Source organism: Anomalospiza imberbis, chromosome 6 (genome assembly GCF_031753505.1).
Source record: "Anomalospiza imberbis isolate Cuckoo-Finch-1a 21T00152 chromosome 6, ASM3175350v1, whole genome shotgun sequence".
NCBI classification, from domain to species: Eukaryota; Metazoa; Chordata; class Aves; order Passeriformes; family Viduidae; genus Anomalospiza; species Anomalospiza imberbis.
This window is the reverse complement of record NC_089686.1, coordinates 56359667-56381565: the sequence shown is the minus strand read 5'-3', so window position 1 is coordinate 56381565 and position 21899 is coordinate 56359667. Positions and strand designations below refer to the sequence as shown.

The 21899-nt window shown below is 51.5% G+C and overlaps 2 protein-coding genes across 8 annotated transcripts in view; both read right to left on the bottom strand.

Annotated features, from left to right (window-relative positions):
• Window positions 1-656: 656 nt before the first annotated feature.
• BAHD1 (bromo adjacent homology domain containing 1) overlaps window positions 657-21899 on the bottom strand; it is a 50541-nt gene continuing 29298 nt past the window's right edge. For 3 of the 7 annotated variants that reach the window (XM_068194537.1, XM_068194536.1, XM_068194542.1), the window contains exons 6-7: window positions 21149-21240; window positions 18117-18814 (exon numbers count right to left, since the gene is read on the bottom strand). In XM_068194537.1, coding sequence (XP_068050638.1) covers window positions 18625-18814; window positions 21149-21240 — 282 coding nt within the window. In that variant the 3' untranslated portion in view covers window positions 18117-18624. Of the gene's footprint in view, window positions 739-1102; window positions 1164-1946; window positions 2188-11784; window positions 12256-12396; window positions 12537-18116; window positions 18815-18848; window positions 19398-21148; window positions 21241-21899 lie in introns of those variants that run through there. The other 4 variants (XR_011000319.1, XM_068194541.1, XM_068194538.1 and 1 more) reach the window with 4 other exon arrangements.
• On the bottom strand, window positions 2323-4426 carry CHST14 (carbohydrate sulfotransferase 14). Its single transcript, XM_068194543.1, has one exon. The coding sequence runs from the start codon at window positions 4416-4418 to the stop codon at window positions 3342-3344; it is 1077 nt and encodes a 358-aa protein (XP_068050644.1). The 5' UTR covers window positions 4419-4426; the 3' UTR covers window positions 2323-3341.

The following is a 21899-nucleotide window of genomic DNA, read 5'->3' as shown; positions in this document are numbered from 1 at the left end:
TGGAGACACTTCCTTTTGGCTCTTCCAAAATCCTGCCTGCGAGGGAAGGAACATCCCAAGGATGTTCGTGCTCCAAGCAAGGTCCACAGCCCGTGGTGACTCTCGTCCATCAGAAGGGAGGCTGGGAGCCAAGAGGAGCAGAAGCCAGGCTGGTGTGATGCCGTCTGCAGGCGTCAGAGCAGCCGTCCCTGGCACCGCTTGCTCCCGCCGCCATTCCCAAAGCTTTATTCCCGCTAGATCTGGGGTCATGGCTACCAGCCAACTTGGTGACTGGCAGCCTTAATGTGTTTATTTCAGTCCCAGTGCCTGGCCAGGAAGTTGGTTATTCCTGCAAAATCCACACAAGACCCACAGGAAAGAGGAGGAACCTGACATACACCCTGCGCTGAGCATGGGGACCAGAGGGAACATATTCCAAACCCCTTTCATGTTGCCAAAAGCCAACAGACTGGGGTTTGGAAAGGGTGGAATGAGGCTTTGCAGGTGTAATGTTGGAATTAGTAAAGAAGATGACATGTGAAGTGAGATTTTTGGAGCAGCAAAGGTTCCTAACCTGTCTTGTTCCCTGGTCTGCAGGGGAACATAAAACCAGCTCCAAATTCCAAGAACTGAACAGGAGAAGAAGAGACTAATGACAAAATACAGTAGCATTGTGGTACTTCAGAGGGAATCAGAAGGTTTCTGTGTCATGAGGTGGAATTAAACTGTTGGGGTGTCTCCACATGCCTGGACAGGGTTCTACAGGGAGAACATGAGAGTTGCGGGGTCAGGGATAGGATTTATCAGCACAAAATTGGAATAAGCAAGTGAGGAAAAAGCAGGGACAAACCCTGATGCCAAAACCTCAGGTTGTTCACTCAGAGGAGTTTGGGTCATTCAGTGCAGAATTGAGGATTAACAAAATAGAATTCAAGAGGAAAGATTCCCTTTTGATTCTGTGGGATAACTACATGTGTAGGGATGGAAAGGTGGGAAAAGGAGCTGCCAGTCTGGAGCAGATCCAAACCAGTTCATAACTTCATGTTTTCCTCCCTGCTCCTGCAGCCATCATCCCTTTCCCCGTGCTCCAGGGGATGGCTGAATCCTGCTCAGCTCCTCTCACCTCCAGCGCCTGCTGTCAGCTCTGGAATCTCCTCCTGATTTATTCCACCCTGGAGAAACACCTGACAAAGGAAAGAAATTATACAGCTGCAGAGGGAGCTGACTTTTTTTTTCACTCTACTTGTACAAAGCTGCCATGGATAATTGTACCATTGGTCACAGATAAAATGAAGCCCAAATACTGGAAAGCTGATAGATTTCTCATTTTTGCTGACCTGCAGACAAACTTCCTCCCAAGCTACAAGGCTCTACCTGAATTAAAATCCTCCTCACGGGAAGGTACAAGAAGGTGGAAGCATGTTTGCTTTATTTAAAGAGAAAAGGGTGATCATTGATGCTTAGAAAAGGAGAGAGAGGGAGTCTGAGAAAAGCAAAATCCTGTGCACAGTAAATTAGATTAAGGGGAAAAGAGACAGAAATTTAATATAGAGAACAGAAGCTGCAGCAGATAAACAAACAAGCAGCACAAACCTTTAAAAATACAGAGAAATAAACATTTAATTAAAAAACAAATTACCAAATGAGCGGGAAATGTTCCCAGAAGCAAAGATAGCTGATTCCCAGCCAGATCTGGTGCCCTTGGCTGGAGGACAGATCTCCAGTTCTTCCAGCACCGGGCACCAAAACCCCGGGGGACAGACAGGAATGCTGCCAATTTTAGAGTGGGCATGAAGAGAGAAAAGCCAATTTCTGACTCAATTTTGGCCTGGGATCAGTGCCCACAGATTCAGGACACGGCCAGGAGCTCAAATCCATGAATGTTCCAGTCACTGCCCTCATACCCAGCCACGACCTCCTCAGCAAAGGTAAAAATCCCTCAGCCCAAACTGTCCTTGGCCACTTACCCCAACAGTGGGCTTGGATGCGGCTCCATGCCCTTCTTTCAGAAAATGTTAAAATCCTGAAGAAAACACCTTAAAAATGGGGAAAGAAAATTAAAAGAGGAATCTCAGGAAGTTGCCAGCTCCAAAATCACTTTGTACTAACTCCACAGCAATTAGGAGCCCATTTTGCTGCTTTTCATCCCATTTCCCTGTGTCCTGTTATGCCTTTGGCTCCAGTGTGTCCATTCTCCATGTGTTGGTGCTGCTCTGGCAATGAAAACATTATTTAATTACGACAGGAACAACCAATTCATCCCACCTTTGTGTTGTGGCTCAGCGTGGGGGGCAGAAGCCTCTCCAAGGACACAAACAATCCCAAGGAAAAGCATTAACAGGCTAATTCATAAAAAAACTTTATTAGAAACGAGGACACAGCCTCCCAGGAACAACATCCTGCCCTATCTCCCAAACTTTTACGATTTCAGAGCCATAATTAAATACAACAGCTATAAAAAGAGTATGCACAGCTATGAAAGGAGGAAAAATCAATCCATAAATCGCCATTGTTTCAAACATGGCTGGAGAAAGGGTTTTTCCACAGTGGTTTCCGTGCAGGGACCCACGAGGCTGCAAGCTGGCACGTGGCCCGTGGGATTTGTTTTCCATCCTAAGGACCAGGATGGGCTTTGATGTTATCCTGAGTCTGTATTGCTTCAATTCAGAGAAAAGAGCAGAATGTGATGGCTTGGTATTGCATCTGATACATGATGTTGGGTAAATAGTTGTACTCCCAAAATCACCCAAAAAAGGGGTATTATCCTATCCCTAATTATATTTCAATGGTACATAAAATAATAATAATAATAATAAAAATAAAAATTAAAACCAGAGGTGCTACTAATACAGAAAAAATGACCAGCCTCATTTAAGTACCATCTACAATGAAAAAAAATAAAGGATAAATGGGGCCTGGTATACCTTTATTTTCTACTTATGCCAAAACCCACCCAGGACTGGCTTAACAATGCTAATTTTTAGTGCATTAACTGCCATGTAACGATCTCAATTCAACCAATGTTTAGTACAAAACCCAAAAAAGGAAGAAAAATATTTTAAATATATAAATTTCTCAGCTTCCTTACAGGAGTTCTCCATAAAAAAAGGATTTAGAGCAAAATAGAGATACAAAAGCTATTCTGCTCGAGCCAGTGGCGTATGTACACGGGAAAGTCAGAGAGGTACAAAAAGGATCCTAAGTAGTGAAGGCAGTAGAGAGAATTTTATATAAACACTGTTTGCAAAGTATAAAATTAGGAAATAATGCATAGAGGAGCGTGCTTCACACAGCAGCAAGGGCTGTGCGAGCAAATCCTTGTAGCCAAGGCAGAATTCCCACCGTCTCTCGACGGGAACTGCTCACTGCCTGCAGAACTCGCTGGTGATGTTGGGCAGGGGGTAGGCGAAGAGGGAGAAGTCCAGGATGTACTTGGGGAGCAGCTCCCTGATCAGCCGGCGCTGGGTGTTGCACAGGTAGTAGTGCAGCGTCTCGGCCGTGACGGGCCTGTACCAGGCCTGGCGCTCCGGGAAGCGGACGAAGGAGGGCGAACGGATGTGCTCCAGCACGTGGTTGGCGTCGGCGTGCAGCCGCTCGTAGGAGCCGATGAAGTCGTACCTGACGGCGCAGGGCTGGCACAGGTTGTAGATGGGCATCCAGTGCTCGTTCATGCGCTCCACATCCTCGTCCAGGAGGTACTGCAGGAACTCGGAGAAGGAGACGTCGTCGCCGGCCGAGTTCCCCCCGTTCTTGCGGTACCGCCGGACGATCTCCACGCCGTACTTCTGCTGGTACTCCTTGATCTCCCCGAATTTATTCCGGTAGGCCGAGAGCAGCCTCTCCATCGGGTTCCGCACGAAGATGAACTTGTAGTAGTGCTTCAGGCGGTAGCTGATCTCCTCCGGCTTCATGTCGCCCAGGAACACCAAGTCGCTCTTGTGGTCCATCTTCCCCTGCACGTCCACGCTCTCCAGAGCCCCGTCCAGCACCTTCAGGACGCGCTTCCAGTTGGAGCAGGCCACCTTGGGCACGTAGCAGTAGAGGAAGCGGTACTTGTCGCTGACCAGGAGGTGCCGGAGCACCGTGCGGCGCTGCCCGGGCGGCAGCTCCCAGACGCTGCGGGGCATGGAGCGCTGCCCGCACAGGGCGCGGATCGTGCGGTTCCGCGTGTCCCGCAGCACCTCCAGCTCCAGCTCCGCCGGCGAGTCCCGCCCGTCCCGCCGGGACGGCCCCGCGGGCGGGTGCAGCGGCGGCGGCCCGACCTGGGCGAGGATGCCGCGCTCGATCATGAGGAGGAGCCCGCTGGAGGCCAGGATGACGCCGAACATCAGCATGGAGGGCAGGAGCGCCGCGCCCGCCGCGCCCCGGGAGCGCGCCCGGCTGCGGCCCGGCGGGACCGCCCGGCGGGGCTCGGCGGGGCCGGGGCCGCGGGGCTGCATGGCCGCGAGCTCCCGGGCTCGGCCGGGGCTGCGGGGGGGGCTCCGGGCTCGGCGGGGCGGGGCGGGCGCGGTGACGGCGCGGGGCGGAAGAGGCGGCGGGACCGCCCCGCACTGAGCCCGCCCCGGCCGGGGCCCTGCGGCGGGGACCGCGCAGTCACGGGATAATCCGGTAGCGGGAGTGATGGGGACCTCAGGGCACACCCAGTGCCACCCCGGGCCATGGACAGCGACACCTCCCACCCGCCTGGGTTGCTCTAAGCCCCGTCCAAGCTGGCCTTGGACACTTCCAGGGATCCAGGGGCAGCCGCGGCTTCTCTGGGCAACCCGTGCCAGGGCCTCAGCACCCTCCCAGGGAAGAACTTCTTCCCAGTCTCTCACCTAACTCTGCCCTCTGGCAGTGGGAAGCCGTTTCCCCTTGTCCTGTCCCTCCATCTCTTGTCCCAAGTCCCTCCCCAGACCTCTTGGAGCCCTTTAGGCACAGGAAAGGGCTCAAAAGTCACCCTGGAGTTTGCTCCAGGCTGAACATCCCCTGCTCTCCCAGCCCGTCTCTAGAGCAAAGCTGCTCCGGTCCTCTAATCACAGAATCATCAGGTTGGAAAAAATCCCCCAGACCACCGAGTCCAACCTGTGACTGATTCTCACGCGGCCCAGAGCACTGAGTGCCGTGTCCAGTCCTTCCTTGAACACCTGAAGGTTTGGGGACTCCCTGGGCAGCCCCTTCCAGCACCTGACATCCCTTTACACGAAAAAAATTCCCCCTGAGGTCCAACCTGACCCTCCCCTCGTGCAACTTGAGGTCATTTCCTCTACTGTCCCTCGTTCGCTGCGAGCAGAGCCTGACCCCCACTTGGCTGCACCTTTCTGTCAGGGAGTTGTAGAGAATGAGAACGTCCCCCTCAGCCTCCTCTTCTCCAGGCTGAGCCCCCCAGCTCCCTCGGCTGCTCCTCACAGCACTTACTCCCACTGATCATCCCTCTGGAGCGAGTCCAGAGCCATCCATCCACCAGCACCTCGGCGTGCCGGGATGTCAGTCAGGCAAAGGCCTGAGCAGCACTTCACACTGCTCTCATCCCAAAACACATTGAAGTGTCACTTCAAACAGCCCACCAGCTTTGCTCCGCGGTTCCGGGCGCTGCCGGCAGCACAGTTCACATCCCAGGGCTTCCCTGGCCTTGAGCGGTGACAACGGATGGTTTCTGCAATACCAGGCCAAACTATCCATAATTTGGCATTGTGCCCCACTTTAAGGAATTCTAGCATGTTATAATTCCTGCACAGGTTTAGCACCGGGAGGAGGGGAAGACACTGGCTACCTGCTGAGCCGAGGAGGCTGTGCCACCACCGAGAGCCAGAGGGAGGGATTTTCCAACTCTTGGCAGGCGTTTCCCCCAAAGCACCACGGAGAATGACCCCAGCCGCTCACCTGCTGCTTCAGGCCATCCCCTGGATGCCTGCGGCACTAACCCAGCCATTGGGATGCCATTTCCTCACACAGCCCTTTCCGAAATCATTCCACACTGCCATTGTTCTCCGAATTTTCCTTCAATGAGTTTTCCTAGCCTACCACGGGGCCTGGGCTCTTAACCAGCCTTGCAGGGACTCTCTGTCAGGAGCTTTCTTAACATCAAGAGAAAACCAGCTTCCACTTACTTTCCTTTGATCAGGAGCCAAGAGCATTTTGTCAGCCAAGGCAGACAAAGCACTTGGAGCGCAGCATGAGAGCCTGCAGCTAGATTATTGCACATTTCCCAGTTTTATTTGGATGTAAATACAGCATTAGCTCTAGGAAGAGACCGATATCCGACCCTGCCACCAGCAAAGCTGCACACGAGGTGCTATCAGATTCCTGCTCTCATTTCAGAGGGCAGGTCCTGATCTGATCTCACCACCAGCCCAAACTGAAGCCGTGCCAACATATATAATCCGTGTCACTGAGACAAAAATCAATCCCTCCTCCTGGGGAAAAAAACCTGATTGCAGCAAACTCCAAAGCAGCCAAGGGGAATTTTTATTTCTTCGAAGGCGTGTTAGTCTGGCACTGCTCATCCCTTTTTGTTCCTATTCCCCACTAATATCTCTAGGTCAGGAGCAGTTATACAGGATAGCCCACTGGTTCTGGAAATGCAGAGAAACAGGAAACTGCCCACGAGGTCAGCGGGCTATTTTCCAAAGGGAACTTGGATTTAAGGACTGGTCTGAAGAGCAAAGGTATGGGGTGGGATGCAGAGGCTTTACAGGAACAGCACAGCCAAGCAAATACAGGGTTCAGGGGCTGGTTTGCAGGGCTAAACCCTCTGTCACCAGGGAAAATCAATTGTGGTTACACTCAGTGTGCCTAATTAACACCCAGAGTGAGCACTAATTTGTTTTCTAAAGCAGTTAAAAGCCGCCTCATGTTCAGAATGTGCAAAACTACAGGAACATATTTCCCAGACAGATCCATCCCTTCAGAAAAAGCACATTTAGCAAATAAAATGTCACTGAGGAAACCCAACTTCAGGCTGCTGTGGTTTGCCTACAAGTTTATAGAACACACCGCAATGATGGAAGGGTTTGGTTCCCTCTTCTGCAGGAGAAGGGAAACCCACACAGCCCTTCCCAGGCAAATGCTCTGCCAGGCCTCAGTGTCATCTACCACCAGGGGCTGGAGCAGCAGCCTCATCCCTAAAATTCCCACTTACAGGTATAAAAAGAGTTTTGTACTTCCCAGCACTCTTCAAAATGCCTCCAAACCCCAATATTCACCTTAAGAGCACCACAGCCTCCACGCTGGGTAAGTGGAGCAGTAAATCCCTGGGCCTTTTCCTCACTGTTTACTCACACAAGCAGAAAAACAATATTAAAATACATTATTATTATTATTATTATATTACACTATACTATCAACCAACTTACACGGAGCCTGTCTCCCAGCAGCATTTACACACAGGTTTAAGGAAGGCTGTAGAACTCACCTTGGCTGTGAGAAATCAGGAATATGTATCAGTGTGACAAGGAAAAAGCCAGTTCCCAGAGAGGCTGGAGAGAATGACTGAGGGATACCTCTGTCCTTCCAGCTCATAGTGAGGCTGGACACTGATATCATCACGAATGCCCTGCCAAGGCTCTGCTGGTCTTTGGGGTGAGATCAGGTATTTATTTTGGTCTGAAGAACTGCAAAAAGGACAAACGAGTGAGGCGTCTGGAAAAGCTGAGCAAGAAAAAGGAGGTTTCTTGAAAAAACATCAGTTTGGGCCGATGCCAGCTTCCCAGACAAGAAACAGGACGGTGATTCCTATCAGAGGAGACCCCTGGATTGGTTTGAGCGGCTCTGGATCAAAAAGTAAAACAAGCAAAGGAGGAGAGAGACGATGCTGTGGCTGCGTGTCCAGAGATTATCCCGTAATTTGGTATAATAAAGCCTCTTATCCAAGGGGATAAGCACAGAAGCCGCTCCACAATCAGCTCACTGCCGAGGCAGAGTTCCTTATCTCTGGGGAAAAAAGCCTTTTTAAACAAAGTCAAGCACTCTGGATGAATACACTGTGTGATTCCAAGGAGATGGTCAAACACAAAAATCACTGTTTTCAAGGAAAACTTTGTGCTGACGGATCTGGTTATAAATTCATTGCTATGCAGTTGGCTGGACTTGCAAAGACCTTGCTCTGAGCTCAGTGCCTTAACTGCGAGCTCAGATCCCTACTCAGTTCCTCACGCTGAGCTCCGTTCCGCTTTCTCTGCTCCGCTGGGCACGGCTGTGGAATCGCTTCTGAACGGAGCCTTCCCGGGAGGTTCGGCTCCTTGGCGCCAGGAGAACCAGCAGGCACCGCTCGCTCAGCAGAGGCCGTGACAGCTCTTCCCCTTAGGATTTGGGGTGAGGAGGCAGGGAGCGAGCCGGAGCGCATCCCGCTCCCCGGGGATGGCACAGACGACAACGGGACGGCAGCGGAGGCTGCGGGGCAGGCAGCCAGCAGGGCTGGCAGGCACCGCATGGATCCACACCCCCCCGGCTCGGCTGCCCGAGCGGCGCAGAGCTGTCACACGCTCCGCACGCTGCAGCCGGGCCGGAGGTCGCAGCGAGGGCAGGAATACCGTAACGGGCACAGCGGCTCAGGCAGAGCTCGCCCACTTATTCTCCTGCTCCCAGACCTTCCCCCCCAAAAATCAGGTCGACATGCACAGCCCAGTGCCAGGCTGAGCGCGTCCAGCTTTAAGCCAGTAACACCACAGCTCCCTTGCTGCACCCTTTATCCTCCCGCTGACCCATCTCTGATCCCTCTGAGCCCAGGGCTGCTGGATGCGCACACGGGCATCCTCGGAGTCGCAGCCAGCTGGGGTTTTACCACCAGCGCTCAGTACAAACACACATTAAATCCAACACGGCTCCCAAACCTGTGTCGCAGGAGAGTCTCCAAGTCTCTTAACTCATTCCAGGTCTATCCGCTGCTCTTTACACGGAGCTTCTCGGGGCTCTCAGGCGGCTCCTGCGGGGCTGTAATGAAGTCGTGACTGTGTGCGTGTGAAGTTCCTGCTGGAATTTGTAGGCAATTAATGTTTTTGTGGTTTCACAGGCAGTAGGACGAGGACTGAATCTGCTCCAACACCTCCAAAACCTGCAGCATCTCATCCCTGACACCAGCAATCATTGTCCCAAGGCAAAACAAACAAACAAACAAAAACACACACAAAAAAAACCCCAAAAAAAACCCACAAAAAAACCCCAAGAACAACAACAACAAAAAAAAAAACCAGAAAGGGACCGATAAGGACCCATTTGACTGAACCCTATTTAGGTTTGTAACATCCTTCCGTGTGCTAGGAGTGATAATGGCCTGTGAAGGACGTGCTTGGCCCCAGGGAAAGTATTTGGCTGGGATATTGGAGACTGATGGTGATGGGCGCCGGCAAGTTTTGGGGATAAGCTGAACGAGACGCGGTGTGGATCAGGACGGAAACATGGACAAATTTATCCTGGAGGGGACAGTCAGACATCGGAGGAATGGTGCCATCTGTGTGGAGTCCAGGCTGGCTGACTCGCAGAATCCCAGCATTTGGAAGATGGATCATCAGGTGCAATCTTCAGTTGTGGTACTGGGGAAAACTTCTCAATATTCTGGTCTTTTCCCCTATTCTTCTTGATAGGATTTTCCATTTGTAGCCTGGATTTTATAGGAACGGGAAGTTTTGTGCCTTCAGGCCATCCTAGGCAGCATGTTGTTTAAATTGCTGTGTAATCCCTAAAAGCATTTTCCTGAGTATTCCAGGGGCACTTCCCAAGGAAAGTCTGAGGGTTTATCATCAAGCCCACTGTAAATTCCAGTCGGAAATCCTGGGTCAATGAATCACAGCAGCATGGCTCCTATTTTATTATTACTGTCACACACTTATGTACACATTCCACTTGTTTTTCCATGTTAAATTCCCTGTGTGTGCATAGCAGGATCCTACTGGTGCTTTTAATGAATAAACATGTAGAATTAATCTGAAATTTTCTCTAAATGCAGCATATTTGGAAAGTTATTTACAGTGTTTTTAAGCCTGAAATGTATCAGCATCAAGGTGGTTTGGAAAACGAAAGGAAGAAGAATGAGGGAGGAAATGCAGGATCTAGGGGAAGGCAAAGAGTAAGTGAATCCCATCACTCATGAAAAATTAATTATTAGAAAAATGAGTTATTATAAAACATGAGCCATTGTTAATTAGATCAAAGAACATAAGTGATTCCAGCAAGAATTCTGGCCTGACATCTGTCCCAACAGGATTAATTTTAAATAAACATCAGGAAGAATGAAATAAATCAGTCCAGTTGTGCCTCCTCTTGCTCTGGACCATAGAAGACAGGCTTTCTGTTAAAAAGTGATGAAAATGTTTTTTTCCCCCACATCAATAAAAAAAATGCATTATTTCCAGATTTTAGAAGAAAACTAATTGGGAAAGTTAAATTATAAGAAAATTTGCTCAAATATTAGGAAAAAAAAGGGTTAGGAGCAAGGGGTCTGTCCCTGGAAATGGGATGCTGCTGCCTGCCTGGATCCTGGTTTCCAGATCCACATGTACCCATGGCACTGCTTTCGGGACATCCCATTCCTGAGACAGGGAGGTCCCACGAGGAAATCAATTCCCACGGGGAGTCACAGCCTTCATCTCGCAGGGAGACGAGAACAAAACTCAACCGTGCTCGTTAACATGCCATGTAATTCCCTTTTTACAGGCTAATTATCCGATGTGCTACGAATCCAATCCCACTCACAGATCTTTGGCTGTGATAGGGAGAAACATCCCCCAGCCTGGGACAGGGAGAAACCCTCACTCTGAGCAGTCCAGAGTCCGCTCCTTGAGAAATCCATCTCTGTGACCCAGGACGGCAGAGGATGCCGTTTCCTGCTAGGGGGGTCATTTGTGTGGAAGGAAGAAGAGGAGGAAAAAGGGATTAAGTGGAGGTGAGGGAACATTCTGTGATCTGAGAGCACAAACCACGGCACAGGCTGACTGGGATGTGGTGGCCAAGGGCACCTGCTCTGCTCCTTAAATGCGGGTTCAGGGACCAACTGAAAGACGGAGGAGAAATCAGAGCCAGCTTTGTGCAGCACAGTCTCTACATAGTAAAAAGAAATAAAAACGAGATGTTCCAGGGACAAAGGAAACCCAAGGAATTTGCTCTGTGCCCTCAGCCAGGCGCTGAGGAGCACAAGTTTACCTGTCGCAGAGGGAGAAGGGAGTTTTCTCACCAGCTCTTCCCAGAGAACTTGATTCTTCCAAACCCACGACATTCCCAGTGCAGGAAGCAGAAGCACTCTGGGAACAGCCACAAACTGCTTCCTCGTGGGAAATGCGGCTGCCTTCCTGTCCTTTTCTCATTTATAGAGTGCTAAATATTGGCAGGTACCATGGTCCCTGTCCCAGCTTTTGTATGGACTTCTACAGTCACTGCATCCCTGCTCAGGCAGCAGCACAGGAATAGCAGTGAGCATGGCTACAGAAAAAGCTGGATTACTGATAAAGTTATATGATTATTAATTACATTATTTATGAGTGCAGAGAAAACAGAGCAACAAAGTGGATTCCCAACAATCTGGCTCGCTGTGGAGGCTCCCAACCCCGCTTTGCACCACATCCTTTCAAAAAATCCCTCTCCATCAGAAGAGCTTGTTTGTTGTTTTCTAATAGAGCTATTCCGGTGCTCCTTCCGAGAGCAGAAGAATATTCCTGGAAAGGGAGGTTTTTTCCAGCCCTGTTAAATTAATTTGCTTTTAAGAATCACTGGGCGGTCGAACCGCTCTGGCTTCAGCTTGTTTGTGCAAAACACTCTGGAGAGGTTTATAGAGATATTAAAATTAAATATGAAGTCACGGAATAAATGGGGCCTCCATTCAGTGTGCCTTGTAAATCCAGTTTAAATGGCTCCCTTTATTAAATATCCTTTCCTCTTAAAAATGGATTAACTGCTCTCGCTGGAGGCTCTGACGGAGAAGCTGTTGGATCCCTATGGCAACGCCGTGCTCCGAGAGACCCCTCGCTCCGTGCCAGCCCCTCGGCTTCATCCCAGTCCAGGTATCCTCTTTATACCACCTCCAATTATTAATCATCATCTCCCACTATTAATTACAACCCCGAGGCCGGCACTGAGCGCTGTGCCGCAAGTTCCCACTGCCTCCGTGAGTCCCATCCCACATGGAACGCATGGATAGAGGTTGGATGCCTTTCCCAGCACACCTGGCAGTGTTCACCCGCTTCCTCCTCTGTTCCCCTGATTTTTGGGCTTGTTGTTTTCCTTTTCTTCCTACTTTTGGCCTCAGTCTCTCACAATTCCCAGCGCTGCTCCCAGTGGCCTCGCAGAGCTCTCAACATGTGTTCCAGGCTGGCATTTGGAATTTAAGGAAAATTCATATATAAAGGGGTGATTTAGCTGGATTTTGGGGTTTTGCAGGAGGCTAGTCCTGGCCAGTCCTCATGTGACCCCTCAGCACAGCTCCCTTCCCAAGGGCCAGATCGGAATTACCTTTCTGCCAAGGGCTTTATCACAGGGAAGAGCCTCCAGGAATGTCCAACTTGATGTTTCCAGACAAATGGCTCCCTGAACTGCTGCTCCAGGACCCTGAGGTTTTGGGCACAGGGATGCAGCCATGGCAGGAGCAGCAGCTGGAGAAGAACACGAAAAGCTCAACCTCATTTTAATTCAGCTTTGAATGACACAGGCAGTACAGGAGCCATTCCAAGAGTGGCTCTGCGAGGCTGCGGCTGCTTTCCCGTGGATGGAGCCTGTGCCAATGGAGCTGGGGGCTCCCTGTGCTGCCACTGCAGCATTTGGAGCGGCATGGAACAGCAAGAGCCAACGCTGACATGCAGGGGTTTGTGAGCAGTTATCCATTATCTCCCCTCAAGCCCCCAGCTTGGTGAGCCAAGTGTTTATCCCATATGGATGGGATGACAAGGGCACAGTAAAACAGGGAATTGCCCATGCTCAGGTCCCTGGAGGTTAAAGGGATGTGTACCCCTTTTCCCTGTGTGGCACCAACCCTGTCAGGGCTGGTCCTGCCACCGGCGATGGGACAAACCCCACTCCCAGCCCCTGCACGGCTCCTCCATCAGCAGGGAAGGAGATGGGCAGGTGCTGGAGCACTCTGCCACATTCATGTGACAGTCCCAACTGCTCCCGCCTCTTGGCTCGCAGGGATTTTGGCACAATTACAGCCAATTATAATTAGCAGCATTAAAGCCCCAGTTAACCGCAAGCAGGAGCTTGTGGCTTTCATTCCAGGTGGGAAAACACTTCAGCCAGTCCTGGATGCTGCTCTGGATCTGCTTGGCTGGGACATGTGGGGAGTGAGGTGAGGAAACTCCAAGAAGGCTCCCACAGCAGCATCAGGAGACCAGCTGGCACTTTCCCTGGAAAAAAGAGCTGCTCCAGAGCAGAACAAAGAGCCATACCAGCATCCCTGAATCTGCAGGACACTGCTGTGCCTCTCGAAGGATTAATTCCCAAAGGTCAGGATGCACTTTTCAACAGCTCCCACCCACTCAGCATGCTCATCCTGGTGCCCAAATCTTAGCCAAAGCCTCTGGAAGTGCCCACAGCCCCATCAGCTCCTTCTCAGCACCCCAAGTGCTTCTTCTCCCTGCAACTGCCACAAGGCTCTGTCACCTTCAGACACCAGACATGGAAATGAGGGAAATGGGACACAGCAGGTTGGCTTTGCCAAGTACTTGAACCACTGCTGGTCACCAAAACCTGCCAGGGGATGCCCAGCTGGCCAAAGCCGGGCGGGATTCCCATGGCCACACACCTCACGCTTTCCAGCCAGTGAGCCCACGCCTTCCTGATGCATGAGGGACTCCGAGGACAACCAGTGGCCAAAAGGACCGTGCCACAGTGGCAGCAGAACATTCCTGGCAGCGTCGGTCATGATACAAGAGCAGTTTGCTGAATGTCAGATCCAGGAGAGCCGGATATGGCTCCACGCGCCTCCCTCGGGTAGCAGATTTCAACAGTAAATCCAATTTTGTTTGACATTAATCCCAACTTTTCAGCCCGCCACAGATTATCCTTTTGGTAATGGCTCACCATGCAGGAAGAGCAGGGATGGAAAAGCTTTTTCTTAGTTGTCTTTCCAAAGGACCTCTCTGAGGGAGCATCGACACCCGGATAAGCGCCAGAGCTGGCCGTGGGTCACGCACGGGGTCAGGTTTCTGTTGCATTTCTGGCACCCACATCACTGATGGTTCCCAGTAACCAGGTCACATTAAATCCAACTGGAAAATCTCAAATTGGTTCTTCAGCAGAAATCCCAGGCCAGGGGGTTGGGAATGTCATGCTCAGTGATCCCACAGCAGCTCACAAATGTACATGTCCCTGCATGAGCTCCTTCCTCCCCTTGGGAGGAAAATTCCTGGATGAATTCACATCATCACTGTGGTTTCCTTTCTCAGGAATTCTTTTGGTTTGATCTGCTTCTCCAGGTCTGTGCTTCCAGCAGCTCCCTGCGAAAAGCTGTGCTGACAAGGCTGGGAGCAGGAAGCAAAAGGCAAGGATCCTCTAGAAAAATCCCTAATCCTAGGAAGGAATTTAATCAGGAACTTAAGAACAGGTGTGATGCCAGCAGGGCTGTAAGGGGACAGGGACTGAGGAGCCCCAGCTCACCCAATGGGACCATCTCAGAATCTCCTGCTCAAGGTGACCTGGCAGTGAAAGATGCTGCAAATTTTCAGAAAGATGCAGCCAAGGTCCAATGGATTATCCAAGGGCTGTGGATGCAGTTCTGCCATGCCCAGCTAATCTGCATTGAGGCCACAAGCCACACGTGCCCCTTGCTTCCGTCTCTGTAATTAGGAGCTAATGCCATGTCAGACATTACTCTTTTCTTCTGCCCATTTTGTCCCCAGAACTCATCCCCTCCCTCCCCAGGTGTGCAAGGGCCACAGCCCCAGGAAGCAGCAGAACATCTCAACATGGAATGGAAATCATGAAAGAGGAGGAGGAGCCTGTGGGACAGCTCCAGAGGAGCCATGGCTCAGGACTGTGTGGGAGTGGCTGCGTCACCACCCAGGGCCATGGGGGCTGCTCCCCCTGAGGATGAGTGTGCAGGAGCCCCATGCAATGCCCCTGCACACGCCCGTGCCTTCGGCCTTGTGCCCCCAAGCCCTGCTGCTGGCTGGGAGCACCCCTGAACAGCTCTCACCTGCATGTGGCTGCAGACACTCCCACCAGGTCATCTCAATCCCATTATCCTGCTCCTCATTGCTCCTCAAGCAGGTTATTTGACTCCTGTCTGCTCTTCTCCCACTTGGAATCCTTCTGGCCATTTGGGATGTCTGTGTAGATAGCTCAGCTATTGGAACTGTCCTCAGGGTGCATGTGACACCTGGTGCCATGGGGCCGTAACACTCAGATGGCAGAAGCTGGTGAAGACAGTGTTCCAAGCAAGACACTTTTCCAAAGCAACATTCCCAAATGCTTCCTTCAGGGTTCCTAAAGCCTAGCTGAAACAAGATCTGTCACCATCACCTGCCCTTCCTGGACAGCACAGACTCAAACATTCCACTGACAGCAGCTGTCAAGAGCAGACTGGAGAAAAGTCAGTCAATCCTTGCCTGTCCTGTTGCCACTTGCTCTATTTCCATGGAAAACCCAACGGATCGCTCATCCCACAACCCTGAGCACCCACATCTGCTCCCAAGCACTCCTAACTCCTGCAAACCACCAGGTCCAGGCAGGAAGTTCATGCAGGAATGAGAAGAACAGTCCAGCACTGGTTTGTTTTCTAAATCAATACGATTTTTCAAATTTATTTTTTAAGAATTACTTCTAATATATCTTTCTCACAGAAGGAGGGAATAGGGAATGTTCTCATTCCATCTGTAAACAATGAAATACAGATCTGGGAAACCAGGGAAGAGACACAAAAAAGTGCATTTTACAAAATTATCAACTAAAATATATTTTACATGTATTACGCTTCAATTTAAATTCTACCGACTGCATTTTTTCAGTTTCAAAAAATATTTCCATATCTAATAGATTAAAAAAGCAGGAAATCTTTTCATTAGGGATAAGACATTTCAGTTCATTTACATGCTGTTTGCACAACAGCATCAGCAACCACGTGAACCTCAATGTTCATGGCCTGAAGCAAATTCAACATGAGAAGAGTCAGGTTTGTCCTCTCCAGAGCTGGACCGGAGTCTGTTATAGACCCAGGGCAAGGATAACTTCCCTGCTACCTGGAGAGGAGCCAGGACAAGGTGGGAGCAGGGGGAGATGGGGCAGGAGGAATTTTGGCGAGTTACTGTGGTTCCAAGGCTGGGTCTCACACCTGGGCCCAGCTGCAGCAGTGCTCAGGCTCACCTGGCTGGTGGGTCTTGCAGCATTCCGTGTCCAAAGCACTGCCAGGGAGAAATGGCCACAGCAGCTCTCCTGCTTCAGGTTCGGGGACAAAGGAGTCCCCATGAAGCCAAACACGTGGATTTAGGGCTTCCCACCACCTTCCACTCACTGTGGGGTGCAGCTGCTGCGCTCCCCTCCCACGGCCGGGCAGCTGCCATTCCCTCCGTGTCACGGGCAGGAGCAGCTCCACTTCTCCAGCGTCCTCCCTCCCTGCTACAGGGGAAACCACTTCATATCCTCCCCCAGAAGCATCAGAGACCACCATCTCCAATGCCTCCTTGCACCCCTTCACCCGAGTGTCCCCAAAGTGCCACCACTTCCCAACCCAACAAAGCCCCACCATGTCACTCCAAGAGACCCCCAGTGCCAAGCGAATTGTTCGGGAGAGATCTGAGCAATCCCTTTGACACCAACAGTATCTTGAGGTATAAGTGAGAGAAGATGCTTCACCTGACAATTCTTGCTTGCACACCTGGGATCCCCCTTCTTGGAGCTGGGTGCTCTCCCTGGGCTATGCAGGTGGGAATAAACAGGGATTTTCCAGCAGGAATCATCCACCAGCTGCAGGGAGATGCCCGCCCACTGCAGCGGGTGCCAGACCTTGTCATCCCCTCAAGCCATTGCCTCCGGACACGTTCCCCTCTTTGGTATGTAGAGCAAATCTCTGGAGAACTCCTGTGTGCCTGAACTATTCCATGTAAGGAACTGGATGCCATGGGCTTTCTCTCCAGGCCAGGCAGGTATGCGGCCTCTGGAGCAAGGTGACAAGCCCTGCGTCCCCAGGGAGTACAGGGAATGCTGCTTCCACTGACAGGACATCAAAGCAGAATGGACACTTCCACCATGGAACACAAGTTCAGAAGCCCCAAAAGACTGGGAAAAGGCAGGTCCCTCATTTCAGTGAGTGGTTCCAGCAGGAACGTGGGTGGCACGGGGTCAGTTCTGCTGTAAGTTAGTGCAATCTCGGGCTGGGCTCCCAGCCTGGTGCAGTGACTGCCCAGGATGTGACACTGTCCTTTGGTTTGCTTTGGGATTAACTCCAAGTTAGCATTGAGATAAGCTAAGGTCTGTCTGGGATCTAAGGTCTGTCTGGGTTCTGTACAGGTAAGGCAAGAGGCAGGACCTGCGGGGCTCGCACGGTCCATGCGAACCTTTCCCGATGCTCAGGTCCTTTCAGGAGCCACAAAGCCACTTTGGTGAGCTTGCTCGGACACCGGGGTAAGTTTGGAGGGGGAGAGGTTGCTGATGGCTTCAACAGCACTCCCCAGGAACAGGACAGTCACATGGGGAAAGAATTTTAAAAAGCCAAAAACACGCATGAAAATGGTTTGCCACTTCCCCTTCTGGCTTCTTCCCACTGCAGACACAGGGGATAATCAGGGTCTGTAAATGACATTACAGGAAAAAAATTGGGAAGAAAGAGAAAATCCAGGGCCCCCTGAGCCATCAGGAAAGAGCAACACTCAGAAGAGAAGAGGAAACATGGCTGACCCCAGTAGAGCCCACTTTGTGAGCTCCAAGCGATGAGTGCCGGGCCTTGGGAATGGGGCATACAATCCTGTGGGCTCAGTCAGGACTCCTGGGACAGGACCAGCTCTAACCCTACACCGTGGTGTGACACCTGCCACCTTGCCAGCTCCCTCTGCTCCACCATGCAGCAGGCTCCAAGCCCCAGTCTAGGTGGTGAATCACAGAGCAGCGAGGTGAGGGGAGGGAAAAGACGAGGGAAAACAGGAGTCACCTCTTTCCCTGGTGGAGCAACTCCTATCCAAGCATGACACAAGGCCACTCTGCACCCAGGCAGCTCCCAAAGCTGTATTTTGAAGCTCTCACCGTGGGAATCCTCAGAGTCTGTCCTGCGGAACCAAGGAGACTCTCATGTGCTCTGCCAAGAACTGGGCTCAGTTCAGGACCCGAAAACCACCAACTGTGCCAGCCAGCCTCAACAAACAGTGCACTGACACATCCCTCCTGCACCTTCCCGCTGTTCCCCCAGCCATGGCTCTGCACTGCTTCCTGGCTTTTATCCCCTGCAAACCCTCCCAACAGATGCAGCTCTACATACATATATAGATATAGATTTACTTATGCAAATCCCTATATCTATATACATATATTTATTTTTTTACGTATATATTTTCATTTATGCTTTTAATGAAGTGCTGTGCTTTCAACTGCTGCCTCCCCCTCCACGGGCTCCGCTCCTCGCACGCTCCCGTGTCCCAGGACGGAGCGCTGGGCGCTCCCACCTGCAGCAGCACGAGGTGGGTGAGAGTGCACAGGTGTCCCAGGCCGTGGGTGCTCCGGTGCCGCCCGCTCCCGCCGTGCTCCGACCCAAGGGCTGTGCTACTGCGGGTTCTTCAGGATGCGCCCGTGCCTGAAGTCGTAGACGTGACGACAGAGGAAAACCAGATCGGGGTCCGTGTCCTCGGGCACCTTGCGGTGCAGAGGGGTGGAATATTCCTCCGAGGGAGGAACCATGATGGTTTTCCTGCCCGGGATCCCTTCGACTCGACGCTTTGCCAAGGCACAAAATCTGCAGGGCAATCACATCGGAAGAGTTATCAGAGGATCCTGGAACGCTTTGGGTTGGAAGGGACATTAAGGCTCATCCCGTCCCACCCCTTGCCATGGGCAGGAACCTTTCACTAGGTTCCACCTTCTACTAGCCCAGGTTGCTCCAAGCCCCATCCAATTTGGCTTTGGACCCTGCCAGGGATAGGGCAGCCAGAGCTTCTCTGAGCCATGGCCTCACCACCCTCACAGGGAAGAATTTATTGCTAACATCCCAACTATCCCTGCCCTTTGGCAGTGTGAAGCCATTCCCCCTTGTCCTGGCACTCCAGGCCTTTGTAAACAGTCTTTCTCCATTTTTCCTCTAGGCTCCCTTGAGGTACTGGAAGGGGAAATTAGGTCACTCCAAAGCCTTCACTTTTTCAGGATGAACAATCCCTATTCTCTCAGCCTTTCCTCACAGGAGAGGTGCTCCATCCCTCTGATCAAACTGATGGCTTCCTCTGGACTCGCTCCAACAGGTCCGTGTCCTTCCTGTGCTGGGGACCATGAACTCATTCCCTCTCCTGCTGCCTGTATCCTGCTGGGAGCCACAACTGCAGCTGCTGGAGGATAAGGGGAAGGGAAGGAATGTGGACAAAGCTTTGTTCAAAGAGAACTCCTGCAGGAAGCAACACAAGTTTGTATTTCCATACTGGTGGATATCATACAGCACCAAAGATGATAGCTATTAAAAAAAAAAAAAGTTTTTAAACCTTGTTTTTACTGCTTTGGCCTAATTTTTGTTAATTAGCCCCTAATAAATGCTTATGAACCAATGTTTAGGAAAGCAAAGAATTCAGGATGCCTTCAGGGAACATCCCTCAATGGTGACCTGACCCACAAGAGTATGAAATAATTCCTGCCAGCAGCTGTTCCAGAAGACTGGGGTGTTAGAATGGAAAGGAATTGCTTTGATCCAAAGCTTGGGGACGCAGGATTTTGTTTGGTTGGCTTTGTTTGGTTTGTTATTCTTGGGGAAAGGTTGGGGTTTTTTTGTTGGTTTGGGGGTTTTTAGTGTTCTCAAAAGAAATACCAAAATTCAGCTTCTAAAGAGTTTGTACACCAGTTTGTTTTTAGAAATTCCAAGAGCAGAGCCCTGGGCAAGGAGCAGGCTGAGGAGAAGGCCTCAGGCATCCCCTCCGTGGCAGGACTGCACAGACCACAAGATGCGCCCAGCAGAACTGAAGAGATTTAAAGCACTGGTTTGCATTATGGGTTTGTGCCCATTCAATCCCTATTTTCCTTCAGCCCTGTGTATCCATCACGGGATGGCAGGCTGGAATATGGCAACTTCTTACTGACAAAGCTGCAATTCAGGCAGCAAGAGCTCAGCTGTAACAGCCCGAGTCACTGCTCCAGGGGGTGCTGCTGCCAAAATCCCAGGATGTGGTGTCCAGCACAAACACCGGCACTTGTATCAGCAGGTTTTTTGGGTAGTCTGGCACCTGTGCCCCACAAGAGATGGATATATAGGATCTCTTCCTAGCTCACTTAGTTTTTAGCTCCAAGTTCCATGTTTTCCTGTACACCTGTTCCTGTCTTCCTTGAAACCACGGGCAGTGGTCATACAAGCATCAGTATTTGGGAGTCCCTTGAGAGGAGCACAAGAGGCTGGGAAAGGGTTTGGACCACCAGGAGCAGCTGAGGAAGCTGGAGGGGCTCAGCCTGGAGAAAAGGAGGCTCAGGGGGGACCTTCTGGCTCTATACAACTCCCTCACAGGAGGGTGCAGCCAGAGGCTGTCAGGCTCTGCTCCTAGGGAACAAGGGACAGGTTGAGAGGAAGCAGCCTCAAGTTGCACCAGGGGAGGTTTAGGTTGGATATTGGGAAAATTCCTTCAGGGAAAGGGTGGCCAGGCCTTGGAACAGGCTGTGGTGGAGTCACCATCCCTGGAGGGATTTAAAAGCTGCGTGGATGTGACACTTAGGGACACGGGTCAGTGTGGAATGGAGCACAGAATCCTGTGGGCTCAGTCAGGACACTTGGGACAGGACCAGCTCTAATCCTACACTGTGGTGTGACACCTGCCACCTTGCCAGCTCCCCTTGGCAGCTCCAGGGGAACAGCTGGACTCAATGATCTTAAGGGTCTTTTCCAACCCAAAAGATCCCATGATCCTACACAATCCAGACATCCAATGGGTCTGAAGCAGGAGAAGCCCCCTGCCAGCAGCAGAGCAAGTGTCACTACCCCAGCTCCAGCCACACCACAGCCCGCCGGGCTGGGACAGCTGGGCTGGCTGGAAATGGGCAGGGTGAGAGAGGCTGGAGGCAGGGGGAGGTTTGGGAAGTGCAGCAGGTTCAGAGCTCCACCTACCTGCAGTACTCTGCGAAGGTCAGCACGTAGCACTTCTCCTCGATGCAGGCGACGCTGTTCTCGTCCTGGTGCCGCGACGCAAAGATCTCATTCTGCGCGAGGAGGGGAGGGGACAGGTCACCCAGCTGGCCCGGAGCCCCGGGAGGCACGGCCAGCTCCACCCTCACCCACCCAGAGAGGGAAGGGCCAACTCTGCACCTTCACCCATCACCTACATGTGGAGTCACCAAAGCACGCCCACAGTGAATACCCTTCAGAGCCAGTGTCCCACACAACCCAGGCACCTGCCGTGGGCCCTGTGCACCACATTTTTATCCAGCAACAGTGAGCAAAGGACTGACTCTCCCACCAGCACATTTTGTGAGACCGAGTGCTCCAATATCCCATGAATTTCCAATGTCACAAAGCTCTTCAGCAGCAAGGCCATGGCTGGCTGTAGCCCTCAGTCTCCCCTTTCCTCCTGGAATCTCTAATCCATCTTTATAACAAAACTTAAAGAAACCCTTCTTGTCCAATCACCTCCTCCTCCCGGTTCAATTAAAAAGGCTGCTTTAGTGAGAGAAGTAGCAACAGCCTTTTGCAGAATCATGGAATAGAATCCTGGAATGGTTTGGGTTGGCAGGAACCTTAAGGATTATCTCCTTCCAATGCCTGCCATAGGCAGGGACACCTTCCACTACACCAGGTTGCTTCAAGCCCCTTCCAACTTGGCCTTGAACACATCCAAGGAGGAGCAGCCACAACCTCTGCT

What these genes read in the sequence shown, in the direction of transcription:
- CHST14 (XM_068194543.1), bottom strand. Translation starts at nt 4,418, where the DNA reads ATGCAGCCCCGCGGCCCCGGCCCCGCCGAGCCCCGCCGGGCGGTCCCG.